General features: G+C 41.3%; 1 protein-coding gene across 3 annotated transcripts in view; it reads right to left on the bottom strand.

The window, feature by feature from the left end:
- The window catches only part of LY75 (lymphocyte antigen 75), a 124,555-nt gene that overhangs the window by 27,241 nt on the left and 81,865 nt on the right, over window positions 1–15,449 (bottom strand). For 2 of the 3 annotated variants that reach the window (XM_072811226.1, XM_072811227.1), the window contains exons 32-35: window positions 15,269–15,418; window positions 12,413–12,535; window positions 10,708–10,875; window positions 7,031–9,073 (exon numbers count right to left, since the gene is read on the bottom strand). In XM_072811226.1, the coding sequence (XP_072667327.1) occupies window positions 8,895–9,073; window positions 10,708–10,875; window positions 12,413–12,535; window positions 15,269–15,418 (620 nt within the window). In that variant the 3' untranslated portion in view covers window positions 7,031–8,894. Of the gene's footprint in view, window positions 1–7,030; window positions 9,074–10,707; window positions 10,876–12,412; window positions 12,536–15,268; window positions 15,419–15,449 lie in introns of those variants that run through there. The other variant, XM_072811228.1, reaches the window with a different exon arrangement.

The following is a 15,449-nucleotide window of genomic DNA, read 5'->3' as shown; positions in this document are numbered from 1 at the left end:
AGGAGGACCACGGGAGCGCTCAGGCAGGAGCTCCGGGCGCGGCCTCCCGCTGCTGCCTCCCCCCCCCCCCCCAGTCTGCGCCCCGGGCGTGCCCGGTCCCTGATCGAGGCCCCCGTCGGCCCGCTGGGCGCCTGCCTCTCCTCGGCCTCAGGCTCTGCCTCCCTCGTGTGTCTCGTGAATAAATAAATAAACTCTTAAAAAACTGAAAGTGAAATTCAAAAACCCAAAACACTCGAGTAAGCACCTCCCTGCAGCCCACACGAGCGTGCACGCGGCCCGGTTCGTGCTCCAGCCACGCTGTTGGGCCGGGGCTCCCCCGCCGCCCGGACGCGCCTGCAGAAAACCCGTTAAACGCGCAGCCGGCGCAGCCCGCGAGGTGCCGGCGCAGGCCCCCCCGAATCTGTTTCGGGCAAGGCCCATCACGTGCCATCTTTCCGACGCCACTTGCGCAACCGCCCAGCCGCCCCCACGGGTCACAGGACGCGGGCGGGAGGGAGGGGGGGGCCGGCCTCGGCCTCGGCCTCGCCTGCCCCCCGGCTCCGGGCGGGAGGGGGGCTGCACCGCTCTCCTGCTTCCACAGCGCGCACGGCCCCCCGCGGCCCCCGCCCCCCGCGGCCCCCGCCCCCCGCGGCCCCCGCCCCCCGCGGCCCCCGCCCCCCGCAGCCCCGACGCCGCCGACCGCACCGGGGCCCGGGCTCTCGCAGCTCTACGGGCCGGCGGCGCGCTGGGGCGCTCGGGGAGCCCTTCCCCGGGGGCGCGGACGGGGGGGGGGGCGAGGCCGTCGGCGGCCGGACGGTCACCGCTGCGCGGGGGTGAGGGCGGCCGCGGGGGTCGGGGTCGGGGTCGGGGTCGGGGGGGCAGGGGCAGCTCACCCGCGGCGGCGGCGGCGGCCAGGCCCAGCAGCGGCAGCAGGACGGCGGGCAGCGCGGCCCGGGCCATGACGGCGGGTGCGGGCGCCCCGGGCGGCGCTCTGGCTCCCGCTCCCCGCTCCCCGCTCCCCGCTCCCGGCTCCCCGCTCCCCGCTCCTCGGAAGTGCGGGCGCGCACCACCCCGCCCACGCGGCCGGCCCCAGGGGGCGGGGAGGGGAGGGGGAAGAGGGGGGCGGACGGGAGGGGAGGGGAGGGGAGGGGAGGGGAGGGGGGGAGGGGAGGGGAGGGGGGGCCAGCGGGGCCTGACCCGACGCGAGCCCGGCCGCGCGGCCCTTGGGACCCGGCCTGGGAGCGGCCCCGCTGTCGGACGCCGGAGGATGGGACGGAGAGTCCGAGGAGCTTCCGCAGCGCTGCAGCCGCTCCCTGGGGGCTGGCACCGCGTATAAATCACCCCAGTGAGCGGTCGGAGCCCGACCGGAGCACCGGCGCAGTGGGCCACCTGGACAACCGTCCCTGCAGGGGCGCTTCCCTGCTCCAGGAGCCGGGCCGTCGTCGAGTGCTGCAGTGGCCGTCCAGCCTCCCAGCCTCCCGGTGGGCCCGACCCGGGCGGCGCCTCTGAGTGTGGGGCTTCGTCCCACCTCGTTTCAGAGAGCCGGACCATCACTTCTAGACCGCCGTCCTTCAGTTTTACTTTGTCTTAGATTTCCTCCGGGTGTGCGTGTGCGTGTGTGTGTGTGTGTGTGTGTGTAAGAACAGGATTCACGGGATCCCTGGGTGGCGCAGCGGTTTGGCGCCTGCCTTTGGCCCAGGGCGCGATGCTGGAGACCCGGGATCGAATCCCACGTCGGGCTCCCGGTGCATGGAGCCTGCTTCTCCCTCTGCCTGTGTCTCTGCCTCTCTCTCTCTCTCAGTCATAAAACAAAAAAAAACAAAACAAACAAACAAAAAAACAGGATTCACACTACGTTTGTTTGGCGAGAGTACCGCGGAAGTGACGCCCCCTGCCCAGGACAGACACCATGTCCCTTGGCCTCATATTGGTGACGCTCATTTGATCACTTCGCTACAGTGTCTGTCGGTCCTTCTTTGCATCTAATGGTCAGAAATCTCCGTGTCAAAGAATCCTCCCAGTGGAGTAGATTCCCCCCCCTCCACCTTTTTTTAAGATTTCATTTTATTTATATTCGAGAGAAGGAGAGAACCCGAGTGGGCTGCGGGCAAGCAGACTCCTCCCTGAGCATGGAACCCCCTGGGGACTCCATCCCAGGACCCAGAAATCATGACCTGAGCTGAAGTCAGACACTTAACCTGCTGAGCCACCCAGGTTCCCCCCTCAGACAACTTTTGTTACCAGCTTTCTGGATTAAGGGTCTTTAAACTATGCTTGCACAGTTCTTGGAAGGAACCAATTCTGCCCATACCATGATCTGGAACTTCTGGCCTCCAGAAATGTAACACAATAAGGCTCTGTTGTTTAAGGGGGGAAAAAAACCCAAAACTATGCTCTGCTATAACTATGCTTGTTATAATATATATGTATAAAGGACTGTAAATTGACTGAGGAGGGCATCTGGAACCAGACAACACAATACACAAAACAGGGTCAAGTAAGACCTCATATCGTTAGTGAAAGAGCACTTTATTTATTTTTTTAATTTTTATTTATTTATGATAGTCACAGTGAGAGAGAGAGAGAGGCAGAGACACAGGCAGAGGGAGAAGCAGGCTCCATGCACCGGGAGCCCGACGTGGGATTCGATCCCGGGTTTCCAGGATCGCACCCTGGGCCAAAGGCAGGCGCCAAACCGCTGCGCCACCCAGGGATCCCGAAAGAGCACTTTAAAATGGAGTCTAAATTCAACAAAAACTCAGGAACTCAATTTAAAAAAAAACATACAAATGATCTAAATAGATACCTCGCTAAAGATCTACAGATGGCAAAAAGCATATGGAAACACACATTATATGTTACTAAAGAATTGAAAACTAAAATAAGATATCACTATACACCTATTAGAATGACTAAAATCCAAAATACTGACAACACCAAATGTTGAAGAAGAGGAGGAGCAAAAGGAACTCTCTCATTCAGTGCTGATGGAAATGCAAAAATGGTACAAGCACTTCCGAAGACAGTTTGGCAGCTTCTTACGAAACTAAATATTTTCCTACCATATAATTCAACAATTGTGCTTCTTGGTATTTACCTTAACAAATTGATAACTTATATCAAAAAATTGCATACGTTTGTTTATAGTAGCTTTATTCACAGTTGCTAACACCTGCAAGCAACCAAGATGTCCTCTACAAGGTGATGGACAAACTGTGGTACATCCATACAATGAAATTCGGCATTAAAAAAAAATGAACTGTCAGGTTGTTAAAAACATGGAAGAACCTTAAAAACATAATACAGTATTATTAGCTATAATCACTATGCTGCATGTTAGATCCTTTGAACTTATTCATCCTATAACTGGAACTTTGTACCCTTGGTCCAACACCTCCCCATTTCCTTCACCCCCAAGCCCTTAGTAAACACAACTTTACTCTCTTTTTCTATGAGTTCAGCTGCGTTTTTTTTTTAAGATTTTATTTATTCATGAGAGACACAGAGAGAGGTAGAGACATAGACACAGACAGAAGCAGGCTCCCTGCGGGGAGCCTAATGTGGAACTCGATCCCAGGACCCTGGGATCATGACCCGAGCCAAAGGCAAATGCTCAACCACTGAACCACCCAGGTGCCTTAGTCTAGCTGTTTTTTTACTTCATATATGAGTGATATCACACAGCATTTGCCTTTCTCTTACTTTTTTTTTGTATTGAGATATAAATTGACAAATAACATTATATTAATTTCAGGTGTATAATATATAGATTCGATATTTGTATTTATTATGAAATGATCACCGTAAGTTTAGTTAACATCCATTGCCATTATAATCATAAATTTTTTACTTAAAAATAGTTTTTTTCTTGTGATATTATTTCACTTACTATAATGCTCTCAAGGTTCATCCACATTGTCACACATGGCAGGTTCCTTCTTGCTCATGGCTAAATAATATTCCATTGTGTATGTATGTGAGATATATGTATATACATAAAGTTTTGTTTACTCATTCATCCATCGACAGATATTTAAGCTTCTACGTCTTGACTATTGTAAATAACACTGCAGTGAACAGGGGAGTGCAGATATCCCTTCAAGATCTTGTTCTCATTTCCTTTGAATATACACCCAGAGGCAGGATTGCTGGATCATATGGTTTCTTGAGCCCTAACATTGGGCTTGAACCCATGACCACCAGATCAAGAGTTGCATGCTGCACCAACTGAGCCAGCTGGTAAAAGATACCAGCTTTGGTATCTTGGCTGGTAAATTCCACGTTTAATTTTTTTTTAGGATTTTAAAAAATTTATTTATTCATGAGAGACAGAGAGAGAGAGGCAGAGACACAGGCAGAGGGAGAAGCAGGCTCCATGCAGGGAGCCTGACATGGGACTCGATCCCAGGTTTCCAAGATCAGGCCCTGGGCCAAAGGCGGCGCTAAACCGCTGGGCCACCGGGGCTGCCTTCCATGTTTAATTTTTTTGAGGATGAGGTCTCTTCTTCTTTACAGACTCCTGTTGTTCAACTTTACTGATGTAACTAAGGACAGGTAGAAGAAACCAATCCATTTTCCTGGTGGTTGTCAGTATAAATATATGGCTTTAATTTCATCTGGGCCCTGGATGCCTTTTCTGTGATCTTTTTATTTGTCTTGGTCATTGTCTTCCCCTATTCCTCTGATCAAGTATTTCACATTTTTTATTACTCACTTCAAGATGAGACCCAATTTACTACTCATGTTTCTCAGCAGAAGACCTTGCCTTCTACTCAACAGAGACGGGGGGCCGTCAGGTATAGACAAAAATCTTCAAATACTTACCTGCTCTCCCCTTCTCTTCCATGCAGGTCTTCCTTGTGTGGCCTTAGAGAAGAAGGCAGGCTTCCCCAACCCATCCAAACCCTGTTCCTCTTTCTGTGGACTTAGACTCTTCCCTCTCCTCCATCTTCCCCAAGATCTTCCATGACTCTCTCTCTCTCTCCCCTGCATCATTAACTTTTCTCTGTCCACCTTTGGGGTGTTTTGATTTGTTTTGTTTTCTTTCCTTTCAGCTTCTAAACCTGTGAATCTCTCCCCCTCCCCCTTCTTTGGAAAAAGAAAAAAAAAACAAAAACAAAAACAACTTCTTCAACCCTTCTTCTCCCTCTAACTGTGACCCAATCCCTGTCCTTTCCTTCTCCACCACACTTTCCAGAATATCATATTCCCCATTTCCTAGTTTCTCTTTCACTTTGAAGCTCAGCCTGGATTCTGGCTTCACTAGCTACATTTCCACTGGCTTAGATCACCAGTGTTTTCCTAATTTCTAGACTCCAGTTTTATCTGACTTTGCTTCTCTGTTGTTTAGCAATTGGAGCAATGTTGACTTGGTCTTACACATTGCATTAAAAGGTTATTTGGCCAGGGAGCCTAAACCCTTGGGCTTCCCAGGACTGATCGTCAGCCTACATAAAGTTCCTGGGAAAGGTCCCTGGGCTGATCGTTGCTGAGATTCCTTTCGGCCTGAAATAAGGAGGAGGGCTAGGTAACTTTAGATCAAAACACAAAGTGAGCCCTCTTCTGTTTTATTTCAGCTCCTGTAGACCCAGGACTGGGAAAAATGGGATGAAGAGGAAAGGCTGACGAGGAAGACAAGTGAAGTGACTGGTACAAATAATCCAGGGAGAAAAAAAAAAAGTGATAAAGGCCTGAATTAAGACAGTTGATATTGGAGACAGCCACTCTTTGAGAAGCCTGAGATAAAACTGCCAGAATTGTTGGATTAGAGAGATGAGAAAGAGAGGATCTGAGGATGAATTCTGAGTTTCTAGTTTGGGAGAAGAGGGGTATGGTGTCTTCATATTGATTGAAAGAGAATATAAGAAGTAGAACTGGTTGGAGGAAATGGAAAAAAAGTTTCTAAAATTCTGCTTGTGATTAGCTTAGAAAAAATAGAAATACACGTATATTAAATTTGTGAAATGTAGATATTGTAATAATGTTTTAAGTTAGAATATGCAAGGAATTAGATGTAACTTTGTATATAGATCATGAGGTCTATTAAAAAAAGGTCTTTAAGATCTGGTCAAAATTCGTCTTCTTAAACGACAAAATTATTGAACTAATAACAATTAAGTCTTCATTTCTTCAAAAGGGTTTTAGGATTAAATGAACCAAAGATAAAGGAATCTGAATGTCTTTCTCTAACATAAACTCAGCAGTGGTATGAGGATTGGGGGTTACCAAACTACTGCAATCATTTGCAGAGGGGAACTCCCAGATAATGGTGACATCTTGCCCTAGGATCCTTGGGAGGAGAACATGCTGTGTGTGGGGCAAAGGGAGGAAAAAGAGGGTGATCATTGGTATCAATTCTACATTTGTCCTCTGGACCTGATCATTAGATATATCTTCTTGCTTTTTTAGGACCTGGTTTTGAGAGATCAATTTTGTCAGACCACATGTGGGGGTTGGATTAGATAGAGAAGACCGGAAAAGGCTGTTTTTGGTTGTTCTGACACAACAGCAACAGGCGAAATGGGAAAAAGGAGCACAATACAGGCAGTTCTGATCATACTGAGAAGGACTTTGATGTAGATTTTCCAGTGGGAGTTAGAGATATGAGCCTGGAACTAAATAAGTGACCTAGTGGCTGATGAATGCTTTGGGTTGGGACATGGGGAGAGGATCTCCTGAAGAAGCACCAAGAATGAGAAGTAAATGGGCCATAGATGGGATTTCTGCTGATCCAATAGTTAAAAGACTTGCTAAGAATTGCTGAGTCAAAGGCACCTGAAAAAGAGACTTAAATCAAACATTCAGAGTATAGGATGATTATTTCTTTTTTAAAAAATGATTTTACTTATTTATTTATTTTCAGAGAAGGAGACAGAGAGAAACCCAAGTAGACTCCATGCTAAGAGTGGAACTTGACACAGAGCTCCATCTCATGACCCTGAGATCATGACCTGAGCCCAAACCAAGAGTCTGACACTTGACCGACACTTGACACTTGAGCCACTTAGGCACCCCTAATTGTATTTATTCTTTAAATAAAGGATACCTTGAATTACAACAGCAGCACACTTTATTTTTTGTTATACTATATGCTAACATAATAAAACCCAACATAGAGATACTTTTTCAACAAAGATCAACACTTTTACTTAAAAAATAAAACTTTATTACAGCATCACTATTATATACAACTGTCCTTTTTTTTAAAAAAAAAAGATTTTACTACTTTATTATTTTCTTAAGTAATCTCTGTACTCAGTGTGGGGCTTGAACTCACAATCCTGAGATCAAGAGTTGGATACTCTTCCGACTGAGCCAGCCAGGTAGGTACCCTGTATAGTTGTACTTTTCACAATAAGTTGGTTTAGTTCTTTGAAGAAAATCTTTAACAATTAAAATTGTACAGATCAGAGGGCAAGAGGAACAGTCTAACAAATTCAATAAAAATATTTCAGGACAACTGTACTATAGTTTTAGACTATACTAAAACTGTCTCAGAAAATTATTTTTAAGCATTTATCATAGTATAAATACTCTAAACCTTAAAATAAATCTATGAATATTATACAAAAATATTTTAAAGTATAAATATAAACACTGAATATAGCATGTTCAATGGAAACTATTATTAAAAATATTTTTTAGATGGTAAAATTTAAAGTCATAATCACAAAACAGCATTTCCTTAATCATTCATCATCTAAAATATTTTAGTAGTAATCACAGTGTTTAGAGTTTCACTATAAAATTTTCATTTTTACAAATGCAAGATGTACAATTTCCTTCATAGACTCCTTTTCTCTTTAGCTCACAGAAAAAGGCAACAAAGTAACAGAAATTTCATAGTCAAAATTTGACATGTTATATAAAGCATAAAAATTGTGAAATTTTCAAGAACTCATATCCTTAGCTGATTCCCTTTAAGAAGAAAGGGTTATAAACTGTACACAAGACAAAAATCACACTGCTGCAAGTACATCTAAATCAATCTAAAAACAATGTTCCTACACTTTAGGAAAACGTTAAGTACTAAATCTCCTTTAAAGCCATTGTTTTATAAATAACTATGACAAAACAAAATATTTGCATTTAAAGAATTTTGGTATGAAATATCTTTGGAACAGTATAAGAAGCATCTTGCCAAAAGCACTATTTTGTTGTGTAAAAAAGTAAAATCTCATTGTTTAATAATTTCTTCTGAATGCTACAAATGACTATTTTGGGTTTTTTTTGTTTTTTTTCCGCATGACAATTTGAGGAGAGGAAACTTTTTTTTTTCATTTTCTGTTTTTTTTAAAATAATAATTTTGATAATATATACAGTTATATTTTCACCTTGAGGTACAAATTTTGCATTAGGCTGGATATTTATTATTTATTTATTCATTCATTCATTCATTCATTCATTCATTCATTCATTCAAAGTAGGCTCCATACCTAGCATTGCGCCCAATGCAGGGCTTGAACTCACAGTCCTGAGATCAAGACCTGAGCTGAGATGAAGAGTTAGACACTTGACTGACTGAGCCACCCAGGCACCCCTAAGCTAAATGGTAGATTTATGACCTAGTACCATGCCAATTTTAAGTCTCTAAGCAGTTGTGTTAAAATGCCATTCACATATACATATCCTAGTTACTAACTACATTCTTACAGAGAAAATGCATGTTAAATTTATTACCTTGCAAATAATTTGGACCTTAGTTCTGGCTTCGGTTCTTCTCCATTCTATTAAGTAAAGTTTTAAACATGGCATTCTGTGGATAATTCACAGTAGATACCAGCACAGCAATTAAACAACTGTAAAAGTACTTACGATGTCTACTTTAGGATAGAGTAAATACTGACGCTGGGAAAATCTGAAATGGCTCATTTTCCCAACACATTAGTGCAAATTAGCAAACGTTTAGAAGAATTTAGTCATGGAAAGTGGGAAGCATAATCTCATCTTCATTCATTCCTTGTTCATATCGAACTGAGGAGAAGCCTGCCCAGTGCAACCGGTTCCTTTGGAAGAGGAACCAAATCAGTGCACAGATGAAAGCTAAGACACTGAGCACAGCAAATGTGATAGCTATTCCTCTGTAATCAGGGCCTGGAATAAGGAAAGGTTTGACATTGGAGGAGAGAATATAAAAGCCATCATTACTGATTTATACATTAGGCTGCATGTCACATGTGTAAACTCTGTACAAATTAGACACAATAAATAGCTGATTGTTTTATAGCGCATTAACACAGAATTCAAAATCATCATCAAACATTCAAGTGTTTTCAAATTTAACTCTTTTCCTTTTCATTCAAATCCTATTCATTGCTTTAGCAATTTTCTCTAAAGAATTTAGAGTATTATCTTTATTCTTACTTTCCCTTCCTTCGAGAACATTATTTCCAATATATTACCTTATTTTGATAGCAAATTGCTACAAGTTGTAAATTTTTGTGTTTGACTTACCTAGGCCCAAGTAAAGTGTTATTTGCTTTAAAGAAAATTTAAGACTTTAGGATGACTTCATTTAGCACCTAGCTATTCAATTTCAAATGCTGTCTCAGACCCCTTCTTTGCATGCTGCCCAGATGGATTCATTTGTCCTCTTGCTTTAAATACTAACTCTACGCTGACCTCTCTTCTCTCTCATATGTCCAGCTGCATGCTTGACATTCCATATGAGTATCTCTTCTTCATATAGACAGCTCAAAATGCTAAAACGGAACTCTTGGTTTATGCCATCCTAACCCTGTTTCCCAGCTTCCCCCATAATATTCCAGTTGTTTTCCATTTCACTCAGCATAGAATCTGACCTCTTGACCCTTGCTTCCAAAGTCTTAGGTGTCTGGTGCCTGCCTACCTTCCAGCTCTTCCTTGAGCACTCATCAAGCTCATGCTGCTGTAGGCTCTTTGTTATAACCAGTAGCTCTCCCCATAGTGCCTCCCCTGATCTTTGCTTAGCTGGCGTTTCAGATCTCAGCTTCAGAGTCTCCTGTTCTTAGATGTCTTCCCTGATAACCTAATTTAAAGTAGCCATGTCCCTGAATATATTCTGAATAGATATATTGGTACAGAAACCAGTCATCTAGCATTGGGGTTTTATCTTTAATATTTATACACCAAAGGGATATTTTTATGCTAAATCTACAGAAATATTTCTGTGAAACATTCAGAGCTCCTTTCTCCAGAAATGAAATTAAGGTAAGATTTTTATGATTATTTTATGTATCAATTCATGATGAAATCTAAGTTTAATTTACAACTTCCTTTAGATGTTCCTTCCACGAAATTTTAAGTAATTAAATTGAGTTTTGCATTGGTGCTAAGTTAATCATGAGTTTTATGGGAATGAGGAGAAAGGAAGCACACTAACTACAGAATTAGACCTTTGAGCTTTTACATATTTGACTGATAGAATCAAATACATCTTAAGAATATATTCAAAGAAATGGGCTCCCCAGTACTCTGGCAGCTTCTATCTTTCTTAGGAAAGAATTATACAAACTTTAAGCTGTCTAGTAGTTTTATCTGGGAGTCTTAGACATCTTGGCATTTCTATCTCTTGCAATCTATTTTTCTGAGAAAGATTCTGTATGGCTTCATCAAGTTTTTTGGACACACTTAAAGGAATAAATAAGGACTTTAGGACAAAGTACAAAACTTTGCACATAATTGAGTTGCACATTTATTTCCTGACCGGTTCTGCAAAAATATTTCTTAAGGAAAAGTTCCATACTTACCCAGAGGAACTCTGCAGACAACTCTTCCATAGCCATGGGAACATTCAACTTTTATCCAAGTTTCATTTGAAGCTAGCAAAATGCTACATTTTCCACCATCACTCTTACTTTTATTTGCCCATTTGACAAATGTCACTTTTGATCCATCCAGCCAATTCCAAGACTGATCTAAAGAAAGAAATTAAGTTTATTGCCTATAAATTTCTAAGGTAAAATGGCATGTGGCTCATACCACTTAGAACCTAGAACTGTGCTATGTCATTATTTAAAATGAAGCCTATTCACTTGATGGGATGAGCACTGGGTCTTATATGTTGGCAACTTGAATTTAAATAAAATATTAAAAATTTTAAAAAATAAAATGAAGCTTATTAAAAGTGAAAAAATAAAAAAAAAATCAGTCCTTCAGTTGCACTTGTCACATTTCTTTTCTTTTTAAAGATTTTATTTATTTATTCATGAAAGACACAGAGAGAGAGAGAGCCAAGAGGCAGAGACAGAGGCAGAGAGAGAAGCAGGTTCCATGCAGGGAGCCTGACGTGGCATCAGGGCCTGGGCTGAAGGTGGCGCTAAACCGCTGAGCCACCTGGGCTGCCCCACACTTGTCACATTTCAAGTGCTCAACAGCCATATATGGCTAGTGACTACTCTGTTACACGGCACAGAAATAGAACATTTCCATCTTTGCAGAAAGTTCCATTAGACACCACTGATATAAAATGTGGTGTTTTGATTAAAGTGCAGAATGCTTGCACATGGGTGTGTGCATATTGTGTGAGGGATAGATTTCTAAAGACCTGAATCCCCATCAGCACCCCTACCCGGAATTTAAAAACTCCTATGGTTAGAGACGTGCTGGGGGAGGAAGGGTGGAGAGGGTCCAGGAGGGTCTCCCCGCCATGACTCCATTTTTATTTTCCAGCTGAGGTAGCACCGCCTTGTGGTAATAGTGTAAACACAACTTAGAATTCATTTAGACAACCAACTTTAAATCTATTCACTTTTTGACAAGTACTTAATATTTTGGAATTCACATTTATCTCGATTATTTAGAATTCAACTTGCTATACAATGTAAAACACACTTCCTATCTTCTATTGAATGTGTACTCTTAATTCAATCTTTATCAATTTCAAGTTCACTCAAATCTTTTATCCATTATTGCTTGAAAATAATGGATTTAAATAATAAATAAATCCATTATTGTTCCTTGAAAATTTCTTCCACACATCTTTTTTAACCAATTCTCTGCAATTTTACTAAGCTTGTTTGAAAAACAAAATAACCATTAAGAATTAATTTTTCTCTATGGTAAAAATGTTACAAGAGGGAAGAGAACCAAAGAAGAGAACCTTTTGAAAAACAGTTATAAGCTACAAAAACACTGGTGATAGACATTACAACTCTAAGGAAAGTAAGTCATGGTTAGGAGAAAAAAATATGTCGTTGATCCAAGCATCTTAAGCTTCTAGAACATCCTAGTTGATTTAACTTGATTTCATTAGTGTTAACCTGAGTTCATTAGTGTTTTCCATCATTACTAATAAGTCCCTCACATATTCATTAGAAATTTATAAGTCTCTAAAACAGCCAGCAGACATAACTTATTTATCAATAAGAACCACCACTTGACAGTCTTTAGAAAGGCTGAGTTGGTATTTAGGACAAGCTGGAACTCTCTTTGTACACTGTGTGTGCCACTTACCGGCAGAATGTTGAGATAATCCAAGCCAAACTCTCATGGTAATATTATTATCTTCCCTCATCAGTCTGCTCACAAATTTATTCTCATCTTCATCCTCTATGGTAACAATGGTTGCAGAATGATCTGTTGTAGGAAAACAAACCCTAAACTAATTAGTTTATGCAAACTTGGGGAGTGGCTTATTCTCAACTAGCCATTTGAAAAAAATCTATCATGATCAAGATCATGGAGAAATTCAAGCTTTACATAGAGAATATTTTGAAAATATGATATCTGTGCCAGATTTTTTTAAGCATAGCATTAATAGATTCCAAAATTTTAGAAATATTTCTAGATTAAAACTTTACCTAGAAAAATTTTATGTTTCTTCAAAATGTTTACCAGATAAACATTTTGATCTTGGAACTGCCTGCCAGTGAGACAACTGTGTATGAACAGCTAGCCATAAGAAGTGGGGTATGTGATTATAGAAAGATGTATTTCAGGGCAGCCCAGGTGGCTCAGCAGCTTAGTGCTGCCTTCATCCCAGGGCATGATCCTGGAGACCTGGGATCAAGTCCCACGTCGGGCTCCCTGCATGGAGCCTGCTTCTCCCTCTGCCTGTGTCTCTGCCTCTCTCTCTCTGTGTGTGTGTGTGTGTGTGTCTCTCATAAACAAATAAATAAAATATTAGAAAAAGATGTATTTCAGCATGCTCTCAACAACCATTTCTGTATAATAACTCAGCTTTTAATTTGCTTTTATTAAAAAGAAAATGAAAACAAAAGCTTTGGGATATTGGGGAGCCTTAGCCTCTCCTTTAATATTATTTTATACATAGGCATACTTGGTTATGCCCATTATAAGTTCCTAAACATAGTATGGAATTGAATACTCTTGAAGTTTGATAAATCGCCCTAAACTCACATAGAAAATAGTATTATCGCCATCATCAGGCAAGGGATAGAAATAAAATAATAACTAGACTTGAAAATCAATCCTAAGTGGAATCAAATAGTTTTCAACAGTGACAAGCCTATCCACACTTGATATAAAGCATTTCTTTTGTGGTTGTAGCATTGGAAGGGCAAAGGCAAGCCTTTATTCCTTCATAGAAGACTACAGTGTGCACGTGCTTGTTAAATATTACATAATCCTGTAGGGGAAGATATTATCGCTATTTTACAAATGAGGAAACAGAGGCTCAAGGAGATTAAATAAATTGGTCAGGTTTACACAGCTAGCCAGTTATAAAATTAGAAAGCCAATCTCAATCTTTTCTAATAATAAGAATAATTTGAATGCTCACTATTTGCAGGGCACTGTGCTACATTTGCATACATTATCTCATTTTATTCATTCCTATAACAATCCAACCTTTGAAATTAGTACTATTTTCATTCTCACTGTTTAGATGAGAAAAGAGAAGCAAAATGTAACTTCTATAGCACTCAGATAGTAAGTGCAAGAGTTGGGATTTAAAACTTAGACCTGTCTGCCTCCCAGGCTTATCTGCTTAACCCCTACACTACAATGACAGTAAAACTTTCTATTTTCTCCTGTAGGAGCAAGATGCTTCTGACTTTCAGAACATGTATAGCTCACAATAGTTCCCATTGTGTGTGTGTGTGTTTGTGTGTGTGTATACATGTATAACACATGAGAGCTCCCACACCAAAGTTTCCATCCTATAGTTAAGCAGTAACAAGGAGATTGCTAAATCAGCCAAATGTCTCCCATAACAGTTTAGCAGGGTAAATGAGATAAATGCCATTTAGTCTTGCTAAGTGGTTACTCAAGCATGCAGGTCTTTGAAATATTCTCAGTAGTCTCCCTAGAAGTCATCTCACAGTTTGACTACAAGGTAAATTTCTCATGGGAGAGATCCAATCATTGTTGCCCTTTCTAAAATAGTTAAATCTGAAGATAAAAAAGTCCTGTTCCTTATACTGTTCAGAGGATGTGGGCAATTTCAGTTGCAGAATGGATGAATAACCCACGCTTCATCATAAGTAAGCTTACTTATTCATAACTACGTAGTGGAAAAACCTATAATTTTGTATTTAATGTTTAACTTTTACAAAAAAAATTTGTCCTAATCCCTTCATCTAAACATATCTTGCTATATTTAGACCATTTTATTTATCATTTTCACATAATGGTTCACTTAGCAATTTTTTATTCTACGTCTTCCCAGTTACTTTTATTTTCCATATACTTATTCTTACATTGGTCATTTATGATGGCTATTCCAAAATTCCACTTAACTCATATATCATAAAATACCATTTCCCTACCACTGGGAAAATAGGTTATAAAATGCTATTATAAATATGGAGTGTTTTAGAAATTTTTTTAAAAAAGATTTTATTTATTTATTCATGAGAGACACAGAGAGAGAGAGAGAGAGAGAGAGAGAGAGAGAGAGAGGCAGAGACACAGGCAGAGGGAGAAGCAGGCTTCATGCAGGGAGCCTGATGTGGGACTCAATCCTGGGACTCCAGGATCACACCCTGGGCCAAAGGCAGGTGCTCAACTGCTGAGCCACCCAGGCGTCCCTGTTTTAGAAGTTTTTAAAGAAGATTTATTTATTTGAGAGAGAGAGAATGCATGCATTGGTGGGTGGGGCAGAGGAAGAGGAAGAGAGAGATTCTCAAGCAGACTGCCGCTGAGCAGAGCCCAATGTGGGGATCAATCCCACAACCCTGAGATCATAACCTGAGCTGAAATCAAGAGTCAGACACTTAATTGACTGAGTCACCCAGATGTTCCCAAAATATTTTCAAAAATACAATCATTATTTCAAATAATTTCCTTGGGAAAAAAATCCAATGATTAAATTATTGAGTCCAAGAAAATCAATAAATTTTAACTCACCAAGTTTTGAACAGAACTGTTCAGCTTCTGAGAAACTGTGCAATGCCTGGTCAAATGCGTAACAGTGCTCCCTGTACTGGATCCACTGGGACTCATTCCCTTTTACTGCTGGACATCTTGGTGAGTATGTACGAGAGGACACTTCTTTAGCTATAAAAATGTTAGACATGAAAAAAAAAAA

Source organism: Canis lupus, chromosome 34 (assembly GCF_048164855.1).
Source record: "Canis lupus baileyi chromosome 34, mCanLup2.hap1, whole genome shotgun sequence".
Lineage (NCBI taxonomy): Eukaryota > Metazoa > Chordata > Mammalia > Carnivora > Canidae > Canis > Canis lupus.
This window is presented reverse-complemented; position numbering and strand designations above follow the sequence as displayed.